The following is a 19,194-nucleotide window of genomic DNA, read 5'->3' as shown; positions in this document are numbered from 1 at the left end:
TGAGCAAGACTAATTATATGTATATTCACTGAGGCTATTGAAGCCTCATGAATTGCCACTTTTAGGAACTCCGACAGTCAAGGCAGGAGGCCTCCTTCACCTCCCAGTCCTCGGAGATAACAGGACTCTGGTGGCCACAGGACTGGAAGAGTTTTTACTCCGAGGGTCAAGAATTCCACCAGGCAGCAATTTAGTCCACACTTGGAGCCATGAGAAAAAGCAGGGTCACTAATACCAGTAGGACAGGAGACAGGGATGTGTCAAGTTTGCTTTCCCCTGAGCTATAGGGACAGAAACTGTTATGAAATAACCATAAGCAAAGGCAAGGGGTGAGGCTTAGGCTTCGAAGTGACCATAAACAAAGGTAAGTTCAGTTTAGAATTTACACTTACAATAGTAGGTTTAGGCTAAATCTACCCAAATATAATTTCAGTTATTATCCTTCTGCTGTTTTATAATATAAAGGCATCTATAAATAGTCTTAATTCTGAGTTACAGTTTCTAGTAAGTTTTTACCTTAAGGTGAATTGGGTACCTTTATTAACTAAGCCACAAGAATTTTATTAGTAACAACTTTGCAAAGTTTCTTTGCTTTTCCAGCAATTAAATAAATTCCACTTGTGATTTATGCATTAAACCTACCAGCAAGATAGTACTGACATTCAAAGACTCACTTTTATGTTACCTTTCACTGTTATCCAATTTTTAACAGGTGAACTGCAAATCTGATTTCCTAAGCACAAGCAAACTGAGAAAGTTAAACAGATTTCAGAGTTGAACACAAAATTAAGCACAGAGTAAAACAGAAGAATTTTATACTTTTAACATTTCTCGGTACTCTTTCATCTTAATTGATGACACATGAGGTTTCTTATTTTTCAGGAGAGGTTTAGTAACCTGTTTGGATTTTGATCTCTAGTCATACCTTTTAAAGGCACAACTGAGTTTAAACTGAGAAGTTTGAGGTTTATTTCCTTATTTTTTAAAGGAGATACAACATGAGGTTTCTGGGCCTCAGATCTGTTTGTTTTCTTTCTTACACTGGTTTAACTGGAATTCAGGGCGGCGGACTTGGCCCAGTGGTTAGGGCGTCTGTCTACCATATGGAAGGTCCGCGGTTCAAACCCTGTGCCTCCTTGACCCGTGAGCAGCTGGCCCATGCGCAGTGCTGATGCGCGCAAGGAGTGCCGTGCCACGCAGGGGTGTCCCCCACGTAGGGGAGCCCCACGCGCAAGGAGTGTGCCCCGTAAGGAGAGCCGCCCAGTGCGAAAGAAAGTGCAGCCTGCCCAGGAATGGCGCCGCACACACGGAGAACTGACACAACAAGATGACGCAACAAAAAGAAACACAGATTCCTGTGCCGCGGACAAAGAAGACGCAGCAAATAGACACAGAGAACAGACAACCGGGGTGGGGGGTGGGGGGAAATGGGAGATAAATAAATAAATAAAACAAATCTTTAAAAAAAAATAACTGGAATACAGGGTCCTATACAGAGGTTGCTCTCAGCTATACTGTGGCCATGTAGACCAGCAGTAGGCAGAATTTCCTGATTCCTGAGAAGATACTCCTATGGGGAATTTACTGGTGGACTACAGACTATGCCCATTATTCTAGGAGGAATGAAGAAGCACTTTTTTAGTTGACTGAGCTGGCATCCCAAGTCCTAGTCTGACTAAAGTTCACCACTCCCTATAATTTGGAGCTGATGCTTTCTCAGTGTCCTGAAAATTTTTATTCAGCGCCAACATGGCCTGCAGGTATCCCTGAGTGGGTGACCTAGGTCCAGGGGCATATCTGATGCTTCTTCCAGCGATCAGATCAATGCGCCCAAGCCAAATTGGTGAGAGACTGAGCAGCACCCAAAATCAAAGTGCCCGAGATGTCTGTCTCTCAGGGGATATTTGGCTGCTGTCTAAATGGATGGGCCCAAGGAATGGGGAACATTGAGTTTACTGCTCTGGTTCTCAGCACCCCTGACTATTACAAGGTCCAAGACCGAGTGACCCAAACAGAATTTCCTGAGTTAAATCTTAGGAAATGTTTGGCTATTCTCTTATTCCTGCCACTTCAGGGAATCAGAGCCCCTGCTGACTTCTATCACCATATATGAACTTTCCTTTTCTTGAACTTCACAAGTGGAATCATAAATAGCTTATACACTATTATGCAGGCTTTTTTTAACTCAGCATAATGTCTGGGAGATTTCACCTATGTTATGCATATAAAAGTAGTTTGTTCTTTTTTATTGCTGTATAGTATTCTGTTATAGGAATATACCTCAGTTTGCTTACTTATTCTCTTGTTACTTCGCATTTGGGCATGTTTGGCTGCTGTGAATAAAGTTGCCATGGATTCTTTTGGTGGACATAATGTAGTCATATCTCTTGAGAATTGCTGGTTCCCAGGCATATTTTTAGTTCTAGACATATTGCCAAACAGTTCTTCCAAAGTGATTGCATCTGTTTATGCCACAACTAAAAATGTATGAGAGTTCCAGTTGTGCTACATCTTCACCAACACTTGATAATTCAGTTTTAGCCATTCTGGTGGGTGTTCAACCCTAAGTTTTAGCCACTGATCCTAGTGCATGTGAAATGGTATTTCATTGTGGTTTTGATTTGCATTTCCTCAATGACCAGTGATGTTGAATTTCTTTTATTGTATATCCTTTTTAGAGAAATATCTACTCATGTTCTTTGTACGTTTTTAAATGGGGTTATTTATCTTTCTGTTGAGTTGTAGCATTTTCAAAAAGTATTCTGGATATTTAGTCCTGTTTTAGTTTCTAAATAAATACCATACATTGGGTTGGCTTAAACAGTGTCAATTTCTTGGCTCACAGTTTTGAGGCTAGAAGTCCAAAATCAGGGTGTCAGCAAGGTAATGCTTCTTCCCCCAAATACTGGCATTCTGGGACTGGCTACCAGCGATCCTTGCTCTTCTGTTTTCTGTTACACAGCAGTGCATATGGTGGCAACTTCTCCTTTCTCTTCCAGGTTCCATCGACTTCCTGCTTCTGGCTGCTCCTATGATTTCTTTCTTTCTGTGTCCTATTTTCTTTGCTTATAAAGACTTTAGCCATATTGGATTAAGGCCCACCCTCATTCAGTTTGGGTGCATCTTAACTAATAATATCTTTAAAGGTACTTTTTTTCTTATCCCCCCCTTGTGGCTTTTTTTTTTTGCATGCTATCTGCTCTCTGTGTCCATTTTGCTGTGCGTTCTTCTGTGTCTGTATTTATTTATTTATTTCCCCTCCCCTGTTGTGGCTTTCTTGTTGTCTGCTCTCTGTGTCCATTTGTTGTGCGCTCTTCTGTGTTTTTGCTTGTCTCCCTTTTTTTTGTTGCGTCGCCTTGCTGAGTTGGCTCTCCACGGTGCCTGCAGGCCAGGCAGTGCTCCACAGTGTGCAGGAGAGCCTGCCTTCACAAGGAGGCCCTGGGACAGGAACCCAGGCCCTCCCATATGGTAGATGCGAGCCCAACTGATTGAGCTACAGCTGCTTCCCTAAAGGTTCTTTTGACAAATGTGTTCACACCCACAAGACCAGGGATTGGGACCTGAACATGCCTTTTGTCGGGGATTCAATACCCAACAAACCCTTATCGGATATATGGTTTGCAATTATTTTCTCCCATTCTGTAGGTTGTCTTTTCATTTTCTTGATAGTCTTTTTTTACATAGAAAAGTTTTTAATTTTGACGAAGTCTATTTTTTCTTACATTGCTCATGTTTTTACTGTCATATCTAAGAAATCACTACCAAATCAAAGGTTATGCAGGTTCCCCTCTATGTTTTCTTTCAGGAGTTTTATGGTTTTAGCACTTACGTTTAGGTCCTTGGTACATTTAGAGTTAATTTTTGTATATGGTATTAGGTAGGGGTCTAACTTTGTTCTCTTAATAAGTGGATATCTAGTTTTCCCAGCATCATTTGTTGAAGAGACCATTCTTTTCCCAATTAATATACTTGGCACTCTTGTCAAAAATCAGCTGGCCATAGATATATGGGTTTAATCCTGAGCTCTCAATTCTATTCCATTGATCTGTATGTCTTGTCTTTATGGCAATACCACATTGTTTTGATTACTATGGCGTTGTAGTAAGTTTTGAAATTGGTAAATATGGTGTCTCTGACTTTGTTCTTTCTTTGCGATATTGATTTGACTATCAGGGCTCCTTGTGAGTCCATATGAATTAGAGAATCAGCTTGTCTATTTCTGTATAAAAGGCTGCTGGGCTTTTGATAGGTTTTGCGCTGCCTCTGTATCACTGTGACTCTTAAACTAAATTATTACTTTTTTTCTTTTCTCAGTTGTGACTGGTAGTACTGATGGAATTGGAAAAGCATATGCAGAAGAGGTAAGCAATTTTCAAGGTATTTATTTTTAGTATAAAAATTGCTAACAAAAATAGAATGTTTCCTTTTAGTACTTCTGACTTTTGAAGTTATAAACAAATATAATGGTATATGGTACAATAGATATTCTTTGTTTCTACCTTGTCAGAAATACCAGGGTTGTTCAATAAACAAATTTTAAAACAAAATAAATAAAGCTTTCTAGCCTGGTAATTTGGAATGGTGAGGAATTTAGTGTAATTTTATTTTATATGGATAATCTTCAGTTTAGTTTTAAAATTTGGTTGACTTTTATATGGACAGTCCTCAGTTTGTTAATGGATTATTATTTTTCAAGTCAATTATTTTGAACTCTTTTCCAAAAGATAGAAATATTGTTATGAAGTAGTAAAGTTTCCAGGCTAGCCCATGGAATCATTTTTACAAGAAGGACTGCAGTTGACAGAAAGATAATGAAAGACATAGGCAAAGGATTCAAGTCCTCTCTAATGTATTTAAAGAGTAAGAAAGTGTAGGGAAACAGATGTGGCTCAATCAATTGGGCTCCTATTTACCAAATAGGAGGTCCAGGGTTCGATGCCCAGGGCCTCCTGGTGAGGGCAAGCCGGCCCACGTGGAGTACTGGCCAACGTGGGAATGTGGCCCACTCAGGAGTGCTGCTCTGCATGGGAGTGCTGCCCCATGCAGGAAAGCCACCTCACTCAGGAGTGCTGGCTGATGCAGAGAGCTGGTGCAGCAAGATGACGCAACAAGAGACACAGAGGAGAGAAAATAAGAAGACATAGCAGAACAGGGACCTGAGGTGGCACAAGAGAGTAATCGCCCCTTTCCCACTCCAGAAGGTCCCAGGATTGGTTCCTGGAGCTGCCTGAGGAGGATAAAAGCAGACACAGAACACATGGTGAATGGACACAGAGCAGACAATGGGGGTGAGGAGGGGGGAAACGTGGGAGAGAGAAATAAATAAAATAAACCTTAAAAAAAAAAAAAGAGTAAGAAAGCATAAGGATTGAAGACTATTGTACCAAGCAGGTGCCTTGGCAGTGTTCTTATGGCAAGCTGTCTACCTCCAGTTCCCACAAAGATACCCCAGTCTTAAAATACTGCCTTGAGTGCAATGAGGATCCCTCAGATCCTTTGAGGTTCTCATTTGTCAACTCCAAAGGGTGTGCGTTTTTTAATCCCTCTTCATTTTCCCAGCTTTTAATTTTGGAGACTGTCAAAACTACAGAAAAGTTGTAAGAATACAATGTATATCCATATACCTTTTTCCTGAATTCACTAATTGTTAACATTTTATAATATGTAACTTTCTTTATTCTTATTTTTGTTGTTGCTCTTGTTTGGCTGAACCATTTGTTAATTGCAGACATCATCACTCCTAGATATTTCAGCATGAATCTTTTAATAACAAGAACTTTCCCCCTTATAAGGACAATACAGTGGTCAGACATAGAAAGTTTAACTTCATACCATACTATTATATAATATACAGCCCGTAGCAAATTGTCCCAATTATCCCAATAATGTTCTTTATAGCGCTCTCTCTCTCTATATATATATATCTCTCCAAAATCCAGTTAAGCATTGTGCATTGCATTGGTATCATATTTCTTAAGTCTCCTTTAACCCAGAAGAGTTCTCTAGCCTTTTTTTTTTCTCGCAACAGTGATATCTTTAAAAAATCCAGTTCAGTTGTTTTGCAGAAGGTTTTGCAATTTGGATTTGTATGATTATTTCCTTATGAGTAGATCAGCTTAAATACTTTTTAGGAAAAGTGCTACCCAGATAATGTACCCTTCTGAGTCCATCATATCAGGAGAGACAGGAAGTCCACTTGCTCTGTTATTTATGGTATAAGGGAAAACATTGATTAAGATGGTGTCCACTACAATGTTCCATTATAAAGGTACCTTTGTAACTAATACATTTATGGTATGATACTTTGAGATTCTACAAATATCCTGTTATTTTTTTTCCCCTATAATTTTTCCCCCTGTTATTAACACTTTGTACCAGCAATGTGGTACTTGTGTCAAAATTAATAAAAGAATACTATTACCAAAGTCAGTCCATAGTTCATGTCAGGGCCCACTCTATAGTCCCATGGTTTCTCTTTTTAAAAATTTTTATTCTAATAGAGATGCCTGAAAATGAACTTTTTGGGAGTAGCATTCCCATGACTTGTTGGAGTTACCCTTTTCTGTTCTTTTGTTTCTGTGAATTTGGAATAAAGTTGTTAATTTTTTTATTCTAGCAACATATATGCAACCTAAAATCTTTTCCCTTAACCACATTCAAATATATAATTCATTAGAGTTACTCACATTCATAGTGCCAGGCTATCATCACCACCATCCGTCACCAAAACTTTTCCATCACCCCAAACAGAAATTCTGCACCAACCAAGCACTAAATCCTCATTTGCTATCCCCACCTCAGCCCCTGGCACCATGTATGTTAGTATCTGGCTCTCTGAATATATGTACATCTTTTTTTTTTAAATGTGTATTTTAGTAACACATATAACCTAAAATTCCTTCCCTTTAACTACATTTGGATATTCACAATGTTGTGCTGCCATCACCATATACTAATGCCAAAACTTTTCTATCACCCCCAACACAAATTCTGTATTGATTAAGCTTTAACTCCCCATTTCCTACCCACTTTCCAGCCCCTGGAAACCTGTATTCTAGGTTCTGATTATGAATTTGCTTATTGTAATTATTTCATATCAGTGAGATCATACAATATTTGCCTATTGTGTCTGCTTATTTCACTCAACATGATATCTCCAAGGTTCACCCATGTTGTGTATGTATCAGAACTTCATTCCTTTTTTATTGTATTTTTGGTAATTCCTAAAATTTTAACTTTTCTTTGCCAGTCCTCTGTGTTTGTTTTATGTATCCCCTCCGAATCTAAAAACTTTTAAAAAACTAATTTAAAAATTATGGATGTAATAATTATGATTTTTTAAAAATCAAACATTATAGAAGGGTATGAAGTAAACAGTAAAAGTTTTATTCCCTACAACTCTTTGAATTTAAATGCAAGTTTGATTTAGAAAGATAACCCTTTGGGGAATCCTTCTGTAAAGTCTTCATTTTGGATTGCCCGCTCATTCCATTCAGGTTGTCTTGTAATTTGGATTAATTTATGGCTGTATTTCCCCCATAACTAATTTGTTTTAAAATGAAATGTACAGGGGAGTGGATGTAGCTCAGTGGTTAAGTGCCTGCTTCCCATGTTCGAGGTCCCGGTTCAATCCCTGGTACTTCCTAAAAAATTTTTAAAAAAGCAACATACAGGTATCATTGAACTGTTTGGTGTCTCTTTTATTGTTTCAGTTGGCGAAGTGTGGAATGAAGGTTGTCCTTATCAGCAGATCACAGGATAAACTGAACCAGGTTTCCAGTGAAATAAGTAAGTTCTCACAGCACCAGTTTTCTCTCTCTCACTCTCTCTCACTCTCCTTCCTCGCTCATGATTGTGAAAGGAATACAGATAATCTAAGTTTAATGTTTTCCAGAAAATATATAGCATTGACATACCCATTTATAGTTCAGAATGTTGCTTTTTCATGCTGTTAATGGGATGTTTTAAAGATGGTCATCAATTATTTAAAATGAATTTATCCATATTGTGATTTGCTCAAAATGTAGTTTAGTGACTCATTTAGTTTCTATCACCACGAGTCAAATTCTTTGATCCTTTTTTCATGTTCTACTGAATTCCTTTTCTATTGCTTTATTTCAGTATTTCTGATTTAAACTCTTGATTTCAGTGTCTCTAAATTTATACCACACATGATTGTGGGAAAACATAAAAGGTATCATGTACACATATAAGAGGGGAACTATTTTGAACTTACTTCTTAGCCAGCTACACTTGACAACTGAGTTATAATATGGTAAATATTCTTTTCACTGATGTCTTCTTAGCCAACCATCTGGATAAAAAAAAAGCTGTCCATATCCTTGGTAAAACATACTGACTGATAGGCATGGTATGCTGGCTGTTTGTGGTCAGTAAGCTTCTCAGTATGATGTTTTTGCACTTTTAGTTCAGCATATGAAATTGTTTACTTAGTAAGAGTCTTTTGTTCCCAAGCATACTTACATTGGGTGTATTTGTCAACCAATGAAATAGTGTAAAAAGAAGAACTAATTCTACGAAAATGAAGTTGAGTGCTCTGAAAAAAAGAATGAGAAAGGTGAGTTCTTTCTGGATTGGCTGTCAAATTTTAGGGGTGAACAAGACAAATGTAAGATTTTGAAAAAAAAATTAGAAATTTTAGAAATTTTCACTCCAGTTGTTACATATGGATTGAAGTTTTCACTGCACTTCAAAGGAACTGTAACTGTAGTCATAAATGAGACATTGTGATTGTGGCTTATGCAAGAAAGACTATGGAACTCCAATCAGCAGATCCAAACTCAAAGAAAGGCCTTGATCCTACACAGAGGATTGGTGAATGAATTACATTTATACGTGCTTAAATTAAAATAAAATATTTAATGGTATGGTCTTGGTATAAAGATAGATACATTGATCAATGGAATCGAATTCTCACCTCTGTGGTCAACTGATTTTTGGTAAGCTTACCAAGTCCACTTTTCTGGGACGGAACAGTCTCTTCAACAAATTGTGCTTGGAGAACTGGATATCCATAACCAAAAAAATGAAAGAGAACCCCCATCTCACTCTCTACATACAAATATACTCAAAATGGATCAAAGACCTAAACATAAAAGCCAGGACCATAAAACTCCCAGAAGATAACATAGGGAAACATCTACAAGACGTTATAGAAGATGGGGATCTCTTAAGCCTTACATCAAAAGCACAAGCAACAACAAACTAGATAAACTGGACCTCCTCAAAATTAAACACCTCTGCACCTGAAAGGACTTTGTGAAGAGGGTAAAAAGGCAGCCTATTCAATGGGAAAAAATATTTGGAAATCACACATCTAACAAGGGTCTAATATCCATGTTCTAAGAGATTTCTACAACTCAGTAGTAAAAAGGCAGATTTTTAAAGCCCTTATTAAAACCTGGGCAAAGACCTGAAAAGACCATTTTCTAAAGAAGAAATACAAATGACGAAAGAATACATGAAAAAAATGTTCCAAGTCACTGGCTTTTAGGGAAATGCAAATCAAAGATACAATGAGATATCATTTCACACCTACTAGAATGACCACTATTAACAAAACAGAAAACTACAAGCATTGGAGGAAATGCAGAGGGATAAAAATGCTTATTCAACTACTGGGAATGTAGAATAGTACAGCCACTGTGGAAGTCTGGCAGTTCCTGAGGAAGTGAGATATAGATCTACCATGTGACCCAGCAATATTGCTATTTATTCCCAGAAGAACTGAGAGCAGTGACACAAATAGACATTAGTGTACTGATGTTCATAGCAACATTATTCACAATTGCCAAAAGATGGAAACAGCCCAGGTGTCCATCAACTGACAAATGAATATACAAACGTGTTATATATAGATGATGGAATATTATTCAGCTGTAAAAAGAAGTGAAGTCATGAAGCATATGACAATGTGGATGATCCTGGAGAACATTATGTTGAGTGAAGCAAGCCAGGCACAAAAGGACAAACATTGTATGATTTCTCTACGATGAACTAAATATAACGAGCAAGCTCATGGAGTTAATAGCTAGAATATAAGTCACCAGAGAATAGAATGTGGTTAGAATGGAAAGCTGAGGTTTAATCTGTGCAAAATTGATTTTTTAAAAAAAGTTATTTGTAAATGTTTCGAAATGAATAGAAATGTTTAAAGCATATCATAGGATTTGTAATTAGTAGTGCTAACATATGGGCATGATAGTGGTTTGGTTTTGGTTGTGTGTTTTTTACGTTTTTGTTTTTTTTTGAAGTAATGAAAATGGTCTAATATTGATTGAAGGGATCAATGCGCAACTCAATGATGATACCAAATGCCACCGATTTTAGATTTTAGATAAAATATGGTTTTTGAACAAAATAAGTTAGGGTGGGTTGCAAGGGGAAATACACCAAATATAAGATACAAACTATAGTTAGTAATACTTTGATGATGCTCTTTCATAATTTGTTACAAATGTTTCACAATGAAAGGTATATGTTTATTTTGTAAGTTCACAACTTTTACTGTACTTATTGTTTATGTTCATGTATGAATGATATACTTCAATAAATTTTCAAAATGAAAAAAAATACAATGTTTAAGATAGGTATTTGTCATTTTCTCTGAGTCTTTGCTTTAACTGACTTTTCTAAGTAGCCAACTAACAAGTGGTCCTAATCCCTTCAGATGTGAGAGGTTTTCTATTGTACTTAATTATTAGCATTACCATCTACTATTAACATATTTAGATGATGCTTTGTAATAGATACATTCCCTTACAAGTATTATGTCCTTTTATCTTCCCAGCTTCCTTGTGAAATATATATATTTTTAATTTTTCTCCAGATCATAGCTGGTTGTGCTGGATAGTTTATATATAGATGTGCTTTATCATTAGGTGAAAAATAGATCTTTATCTGTAGATCCTGAAAATTTAAATGTGTTAAATCTCTCTCTCTCTCTCAACCCTGCTAAGAGCAGAGATCTTTACAAAGGTGAGCATTGGTATATAGCTGTACAATAAATCTTTGTCATTTAAGGATTTTAACATTCAAATTTAAACTATTTAAAGGCAACCCTGAAGGTCCAAGACATACAGGATTTTGTAATTTTGCTGAGGTGTGAATCAGAATTAAGCTGTGATGCTAATGAGCCTATGGTAATTACTTAGGTAGTAGATGAACTTAATGTACTGCCTGAATCGTAGTACTGTTTCTTTCTTTGCTATTTGTGGTCATGTGTATAATAACTCTTCAAGTGATAATGCTATGTGTTTGCGTGTGTGTGTATAAACTTGGTTCTTAATGAAAGCAAATATTCGTGCTAGTGATAGGGATAGAGGTTTGCAGGCAGGGAAGAGAAGCTTTTGATTAAACAGAATGTTGACTTTTGAAATGCCTATACCTATGATATGAATGAATCCACCATCTACTCAATACAGAGACAAGAAGAAACTACCTCATGATATTCTTTTAGCAAGTGTTTGAGCCTATGCAAAAATTGCTCTGTGAGTCAGAAGATATACTTTAATGACATTTGAGAATTTAGTTAACTTGTGATATGAACATGAGGTGACACATGACTCTGGGCAGAAATGTGATTCTAGAGAAAGACAGGATCCTGTTCAAACATTTTCATGAAGGAACAGATGGCAAATGCACTGAATTGACCTTTATTATAAGGAACGTGTTTTTTTATTCATTGTTGAAAACTTTGAAGTGTTTTTCTGGGCATAATATAAATTTAATGAGAGAGGTGAGATCAGCAAACCATCTTGTCACATTCTAAGGTTAAGAAATACACAGAGAAGATTTTTAGGTTAGGACAAGTTTTCAATTCAGATATAAACCATCTCTTTGGGAAGATAATGTTTTTGTGAACATATCTATTCATGAAATAGGGAGGAGAAGGAGGGACCAGGATTTAAAGTTGATGAAGACCATCTGACTTTGCATTTCTTTCTTTATACCTTCAACACACTTATTGAGTGCCTACTGTGTACTGTGGTAGGTAGGCAGTGAGGATACAGTGGTGAACTAGATGCAGCCCCTGTTCTCAAGGAACTTTATGTTCTAGTGAAGGAAGCAGAGAAAACAAATAGATTACAAAAAAACAACATACAAATAAAATAAATAATTGCAGTTTTTAATATGTTCTGCAGGGAGAATAATAGAGGGGTACATATTTTGTGGCAACAGGGAAAGTTTCATGATTGACAGGATGTTAAAGGGACCAGAAAAAAACCTCTTGTCCATATAATTACATTCCTGTGATAAACCTGGATCCTTAGTGAAGGGAGTATCTCGTGGATATTTTTAGATGGTTGTGGTAGTTTAGAGCTGTGTACTCCAGAAAAACATGTCCTTGAACTTAATCGACTCCTGTGGATGTAAACCCTTGTAAATAGGACCTTTTGATGGGGTTACTTTAGTTAAGGTGTGGCCTACCTGAATCACATGAGTCTTAGTCCTATTATTGAAGGCCTTATATGGGAGGTCACAGAGAGTGAAAAACCCACACAGGCAGCAGACAGAAGCTGGAAGTCTGTGGGACCAAGAAACCAGGAGAGGCCACCGTATGTATTGCTATGTGATGAAAAAGCCAAGGACCAAGGATTGCCAGCAACCAGCCCCAGAATGCCACCGTCTCCTGGGAGAAAACATTGCCCTGATGACACTTTGATTTTGGACTTCTAGCGTCAAAACTGGGAGCCAATGAAATCCCATTCTGTAAGTCCACCTATTGCATGGTGTTTGCTTCAGCAGCCAGGAAACTAAGACATGGGTGTAGTGGTGGAGGGATTGTGTGTACAAGATGCACATGATAAATCCTTTCCAACATTTCTCTTCCATTCCTTTCTCTCCATTATGCCAGGGAAGTTCTGGCTTCCCAGACTCATTGTGGAGTCCAAGTTCTAGTCAGCCAACTAAGTTAACTCTTAAAGCCCCTTCTACCTGTATGAACTAAACATTTAATCCCACATCTTTGGTTAATGCAGGGGTTCCTAACCAGGGGTCCACAGACCCCCAAAGGGTCTGCGGAAAGAGTTCAGGAGGTCTGTGAACTTGAATTGAAAAAATCAACTTACCTTTATTTTCTCTGACCTCTAACTGAAATCTCACATTTCCTTCACTTATGAATATATGCAATAAATAAATAACAGTAGTATTCATTTCACCTGACTGGCAAAGGGGTTCGTGGAACAAAAAAGGTTCAGAATCCCGGGGATAACGACTTATGTAAAAAAATTTAAGACAGATCTGGTATTATATTGTTTTCTTTGGTTTGACATTCTTAGAAACCATCCTCACACATATTCCTCAGGTTTCTACCAATACAAATGAGGAAAATTTTGGCAATTCTGAGTGTGTAGACTATACCTTTCTGGGTTAGACTTTGTGTATATTCCTTAGAGTATGCTGATATCTAACCCTAGTTATGGGTGGGAATAAGGGCTGGCTGATTTGGGTCTTGAGGAGAAAAGGAACTCTCTTATAAGAAAACTGCCTTTACAGATCTGGTGAGATTATTACAGAATCTTCCAATCAGAGAAAGCTAATCTCCTCAGACTCAGGAGAGCGGGCCGTTTGCTCAGTTTCATCTGAGTCCATCCAGAGGCCATATTCTAAGTCTCAGGGTCTTGCTTCTTCCTCAAGAAGAATGCTTTTACTTTCGCACATGAGACATGGCAAGGCTGTGGAATTCAGCTAATGTAATTTTGCAACTGGCACAATTAAATCTACTGTTCAGCAAGATGAGCCCTGTGGCTATAAGAAATAAAAAGTTTCTTTTAAGCTACCATAGAAGTTCTATGGTTTTCTGACCATAAATGCAAGCTAAAAGTTTAATGACCTAAGTTTGTCATTTTCTTTCTATAAGTGCTCTAGTGCATTCAGAAAAAATATATACCATGCCATAGTCTTTGTACTCATCATTTCTGCCAAAAGAAAATGCAGCAGACCTTTGGCCCCTCAGGGCACTTCTTTAATAGGTTCTTTGAAACAGTCAGCTACAGGCATTATTTTGATCATGATGATACTGCACCACGGATCATGAGCATTCTGTTGCAAAGGAACTTAGCATTGTGTTCTAGCCTAAGGACACATTTAAACCAATACAAAAATCCAGTCTTTCCTGCCTTTGAAATCCATTTCTTGAGATCCCACACCTGATACCAATTTCTTAGAGACCGTTCAGGAAACAGAAGTCACACAATTTGGTTTAGCTAGGGTACCTTGTCTTTTCTAGTCCAGCTCCTAACCTCACTCCAGTCTGTCAAACTTATCCCTCCAACTTCTCTATTGATTGAAAGACGAAAGAGGAAAGGAGGAGACTGGAGAGTATTTTAGTTTGCTAGGCTGCTAAAATGCAATATACCAGAAATGGGTTGTCTTTTACAATGGGAATTTATTAACTTACCAGTTTACCTTTTGAGGCTGTGAAAGTGTCTAAATCAAGGCATCATCAGGTGTTGCTTTCTCTCTGAAGACTGGATGCCAGTAATCTGGACTCCTCTGTCATACAGCAAGGTACATGTGGCATCTCCTGGTCTCTCTCTTCTCTCTGGGTTTCATTGCTTCAGCCTCTTCCTTCTGGTTTTCTCCATCTCTCTGTATTTATCCCATTTATGGAGAACTCCAGTAAGAGGATTAAGACCCACCCTGGGACATATCTTAATTGAAGTAACCTAATCAAAAAGCCCTTAACTTTCATAGTGGAAACAATTAAAAACAACAACTGAGAGAGTGCTGAGATTCTAGCCAGTCCCTAAAGGAACAGCAACAATCCCCTAAGTGCAGTCCCTAAAGGAATAGCAACAATCCCCTAAGTGCAATGGCAAAGACCAAAAAAGAATGAAGGTTCAACAATGAGCCCCTGATACTAATGGCTATGCTTATGAGCCTGTACACCTGAAATAAGAACAAGGCCTAGAGCAGCAGTGTGCCTAAGCGTTACCTCCTGAGAGCCTCCGTGTTGCTCAAATGTGGCCAGTCTCGAAGCCAAACTCAGCACGTAAATTCGTTGCCTTCCCCCCAGTGTGGGACATGACTCCCGGGGATGAGCCTCCCTGGTGCCGAGGGATTACTACCAAGTACCAGCTGATGATGTAACTAGAAAATGACCTTGAATAAAAGGTTCAACTCGGACCAGCAGAATATCTCTGTCTACATATAATAACAGGAGTTAAAAATGCTTTTTGACCTAAATGAAGGGGGAAATGGAAAGGACAAATGAGTTTATATGGCTATGAGTCTCTAAAAGAGAGCCGGGAGGTTATCAGAGAGGTCGCCCTTATGCACACCTGAGCAGAGTCCCAGAGACAGATAAAGTAGATATAACCCCAGGTATTGGTTTTTCTGAGGGCTACAGAGACCCACAGGTTTTATGGTCATGGCAGATGGAGTTCACTGCCATGTCAGCTGGCCCTTCTTTGGAGTTGGTGTTTCTGTGTGATGGAGTTGGACTCAGATGTGATCTCTTTTCACAAGCCTTTCCTGTTACTTTACCAGAATTGTAGTTGGTGCCGGGGTTTAAGATATACCCAGGGGATCTGAATCTCCGGACTTACCATATGATAGCCAGGCCCTGAGCCTCAACAGACTTCAGCTCCTACACTCTGGTTTATTGGACTTACCCCACTCAACTAACATGGAGTTGAAGAATGTCAACCACCACACCGTGGAGCCAAGAGTGCCTACAACTGAAAGCAGGAGTATTGCATCCAGCATCCATGTGGAATCTAAGCCCCCTCTTGACATAGATGTGGAATGGACATAACCATTCCAAGGTCCACAGGATGGAGGAATAGAATATGGATTAGAGTGGACTTAACTGATATTCTATTCATGAACTATTGTGATTAGCAATCAAAGAAAATGTGGCATTGGTGTGGAAAAAGTGGCCATGGTGGCTGCTGGGTGTGGGGAATGGGAGGAAGAGATGAGATGTGGAGGCGTTTTTGGGACTTGGAGTTGTCCTGGGTGGTGCTGCAGGGACAATTACCGGACATTGTAGGTCCTCCCATGGCCCACTGGATGGAACATGGGAGAGTGTGGGCTATGATGTGGACCATTGACCATGAGGTGCAGCGATGCTCAGAGATGTATTCACCAAATGCAATGAATGTGTCATGATGATGGAGGAGAATGTTGCTATGGGGGGAGTAGGGGGTGAGGGGGGGGTGGGTACATGGGGACCTCATATTTTTTAATATAATAGTAAAAAAATGAATTAAAAAAATAAATAAAAAAAAATGCCCTTAACTGAAGTAATCAAATCAAAAGGTCCCACCCACAGTAAATTCACACCCACAGGAATGGATTAACTTTAAGAAGATAATCTGGGGTCCATCCATCTTCAAACTGTCACTGAATAAAAGTGGGGGATCTCTTCTTGACTTCTTTTGTCTTCGAATTCTCCATTTGTCATTACGTAAACTTGGGAATTCTATGCACCTAGAAGCAATTCCTTGTAAATGTGGAGGATGGCCTACTCATCAAAGTCAAAGTTCTTAAGAAAAAGTTAAAAGGATTATGTACAATTTAGTTGGGAACTAAATGTTTCACCAACAATGGAAAAGTGCTTTGTTAGGATTGACTAATTGGATGAAATTATAGTTCTTTTTAAGGATACCTGTCATCCATGGAATTAAGACGATGAAAGTCATCACATATAATCACCTTATTTTATTATCATTGTTAACAAGGATTATTCATATGTTAAGTATTTTTCTCATTTTTATTTGTCAAAGGAAAAAAACTCTTAGTTTTTGAAACTGAGGTGAGATTTTTACTTTCAATAAAGCCTAATGCATAAGGAGACTAGTTTTCAGAACAACCTACTGGCTCACAAAATATAGAGGTGATATTTACTCTTTATATTATTATGTGATAGTTGATAATTCTGATTTGATACAGCTAAATCAGTTTGGATAAAAAACACATTCTGTCTTTAATATTAATATAATAATAAAGATGTTCCTCTTTGTGGTATCTTATCTCAGCATGTAATTTTAGGATGGTGCTGTAATTTCACGTAATTCTCTTGAAATGCCAGGCTTTTTGAAACATAAATGTACTGGTCTATAGTTAGATAGAAGTCTAGGGTGGGGTCTTTCCTTTTAGTCAGATCTGTGCTAAGGCATTGCATTTGACCAAATAAGTTTGTTCCACAATTTTCTTTCATTAATATGATACTTTGTTGTATTAGCCTATTTTACTTGCATAAATGCAAGGAGAAGCATTAATGAACACATAAATACCTGTTATATGCTTAATAAAATTAGAAGTACATGATGTTACAAAGTTAATCTTTTAAAGCCCTTCGATTCATATTTTCTTATATTGCTTCTATAATGCGAGAAATATTTTTATTGCCCTTAGAGTTTATATATTCCAAGGCCAGGGACTAAGAACCATCCAATTTCCCTCTTTTGGTTTTGCCTGTAGTACTTACAACCATAGAGGTATCCTCTTACAACAAGATCCCTAAATTCATCAATGTTCCAGGCCTTCAGAAAGTGACATTCTGTATACTTGTAAGGCTGAGACTCTACAAGCCATAGAGCAGTTCCAGAATAGTTGCCTCTGAGGCCTTTGAAACATTGTTTCCATAAATGGCAGTGCAGCCCTTGTTCCTTACTAGTGTGCCAGTCATGCCTAATTAATGAGATTTACTGTTAAATGAGACATTTCTGGCATGGTCATGGTTATAAATTTATTTTATCTAATTATATCCTGGTAGGCAGAAGGACAGATTCTTATTATTGAGTGTATGTAAATAATACATTGCCATGTAAAGTAAAAGAACTCAATAAAGATCTATATTATTTGACCATTGCACAGATTAGTTTTGCATACAAGCCAGTCAAAATGTGTTGTTTTCTACATAATTATCATCTTTAAATTTACCTAATGATTTACTAGTTTATGTTTTCAGTGATTATTGCTGTTTTAACAAACTTCCCTGTATTAGTCAAAGGGGTGCTGATGCAAAAATCCAGAAATTGGCTGGGCATTTTAAAGGATATTTATTTGGTGTAGGAGCTTAGAGATACCAGGCTATAAAGCATAAGTTACTTCCCTCACCAAAGTCTATTTGGAGCAAGATGGCTGTTGATATCTGCTAGGGTTCAGGCTTCCTGGGTTCCTACGTTCCTGGGGCTTGTTTTTCTCTGGGTTCAAGGTTCCTTCCTTCCTGGGGCTAGCTTCTCTTTCCTTTGCAAGCTTACTTCCCGGAGCTCCAGCTTAAAGTCTTCAGCATCAAACTCCAACATCAAAACTCCAACATCAGGCGGCAGACTTGGCCCAGTGGTTAGGGCGTCCATCTACCACGTGGGAGGTCCTTGGTTCAAACCCCGGGCCTCCTTGACCCATGTGGAGCTGGCCCATGCGCAGTGCTGACGTGCACAAGGAGTGCCCTGCCATGCAGGGGTGTCCCCTGCGTAGGGGAGCCCCACACACAAGGAGTGCGCCCTGTAAGGAGAGCTGCCCAGCGCGAAAGAAAGTGCAGCCTGCCCAGGAATGGTGCTGCACACATGGAGAGCCGACAAAACAAGATGATGCAACGAAAAGAAACACAGATTGACAACAATAGAAGCAGACAAAGAAGAACAAGCAGCAAATAGACACGGAGAACAGACAACCGGGGGCGGGGGGGGAGGGAGAGGAGAGAAATAAATAAATAAAAATAAATCTGAAAAAAAAACTTCAACATCAGAAACCCTAACTCTTTTCTTTGCCATGCCTTTTATCTGTGAGTCCCCACCCACCAAGGGGTGGGGGGACTGGATGGGGACTGAACACCCTAATCATAACTAAATCACACCCAGGGACAGATCAGATTACAAGCATAATCCAGTATTTCCTTTTGGAATTCATCAATTATATCAAACTGCTACACCCCCAAACTCAATGATATAAGACAACAGTCATTTTAGATGTTCACAAATTGTGCTGATGAGGAATTTTTTCAGGACACAGGAGGATGATCGTTTTGCTTTTCATGACATTGACAGTTTAGTATGTGATTCTTGGCCAGTGGATGGTCCAGTCTGGAAAGTCTAAGATGGTTTCTTCCACATATCTGGTGCCATGGTGTAGGGGATGACTGGAGGGCTGAGCTCACCTAGGACTGTTGACTGGAGTGCCTACATGTGGCCCCTCTATCTTGGCCTTTTCAAAGTAGTTGAG

General features: G+C 38.5%; 1 protein-coding gene across 8 annotated transcripts in view; it reads left to right on the top strand.

Annotated features, from left to right (window-relative positions):
* HSD17B12 (hydroxysteroid 17-beta dehydrogenase 12) overlaps nucleotides 1-19,194 on the top strand; it is a 266,735-nt gene that overhangs the window by 147,923 nt on the left and 99,618 nt on the right. For 7 of the 8 annotated variants that reach the window (XM_071218088.1, XM_071218087.1, XM_058305500.2 and 4 more), the window contains 3 exons: nucleotides 3,000-3,146; nucleotides 4,315-4,361; nucleotides 7,713-7,788. In XM_071218088.1, the coding sequence (XP_071074189.1) occupies nucleotides 3,032-3,146; nucleotides 4,315-4,361; nucleotides 7,713-7,788 (238 nt within the window). In that variant the 5' untranslated portion in view covers nucleotides 3,000-3,031. The remainder of the gene's footprint in view (nucleotides 1-2,999; nucleotides 3,147-4,314; nucleotides 4,362-7,712; nucleotides 7,789-19,194) is intronic. The other variant, XM_004467295.4, reaches the window with a different exon arrangement.

The sequence above is a fragment of the Dasypus novemcinctus genome, chromosome 10 (genome assembly GCF_030445035.2).
Source record: "Dasypus novemcinctus isolate mDasNov1 chromosome 10, mDasNov1.1.hap2, whole genome shotgun sequence".
NCBI classification, from domain to species: Eukaryota; Metazoa; Chordata; class Mammalia; order Cingulata; family Dasypodidae; genus Dasypus; species Dasypus novemcinctus.
Note: the sequence above shows the minus strand (reverse complement) of the source record. Positions and strands in the feature narration are given on the sequence as shown.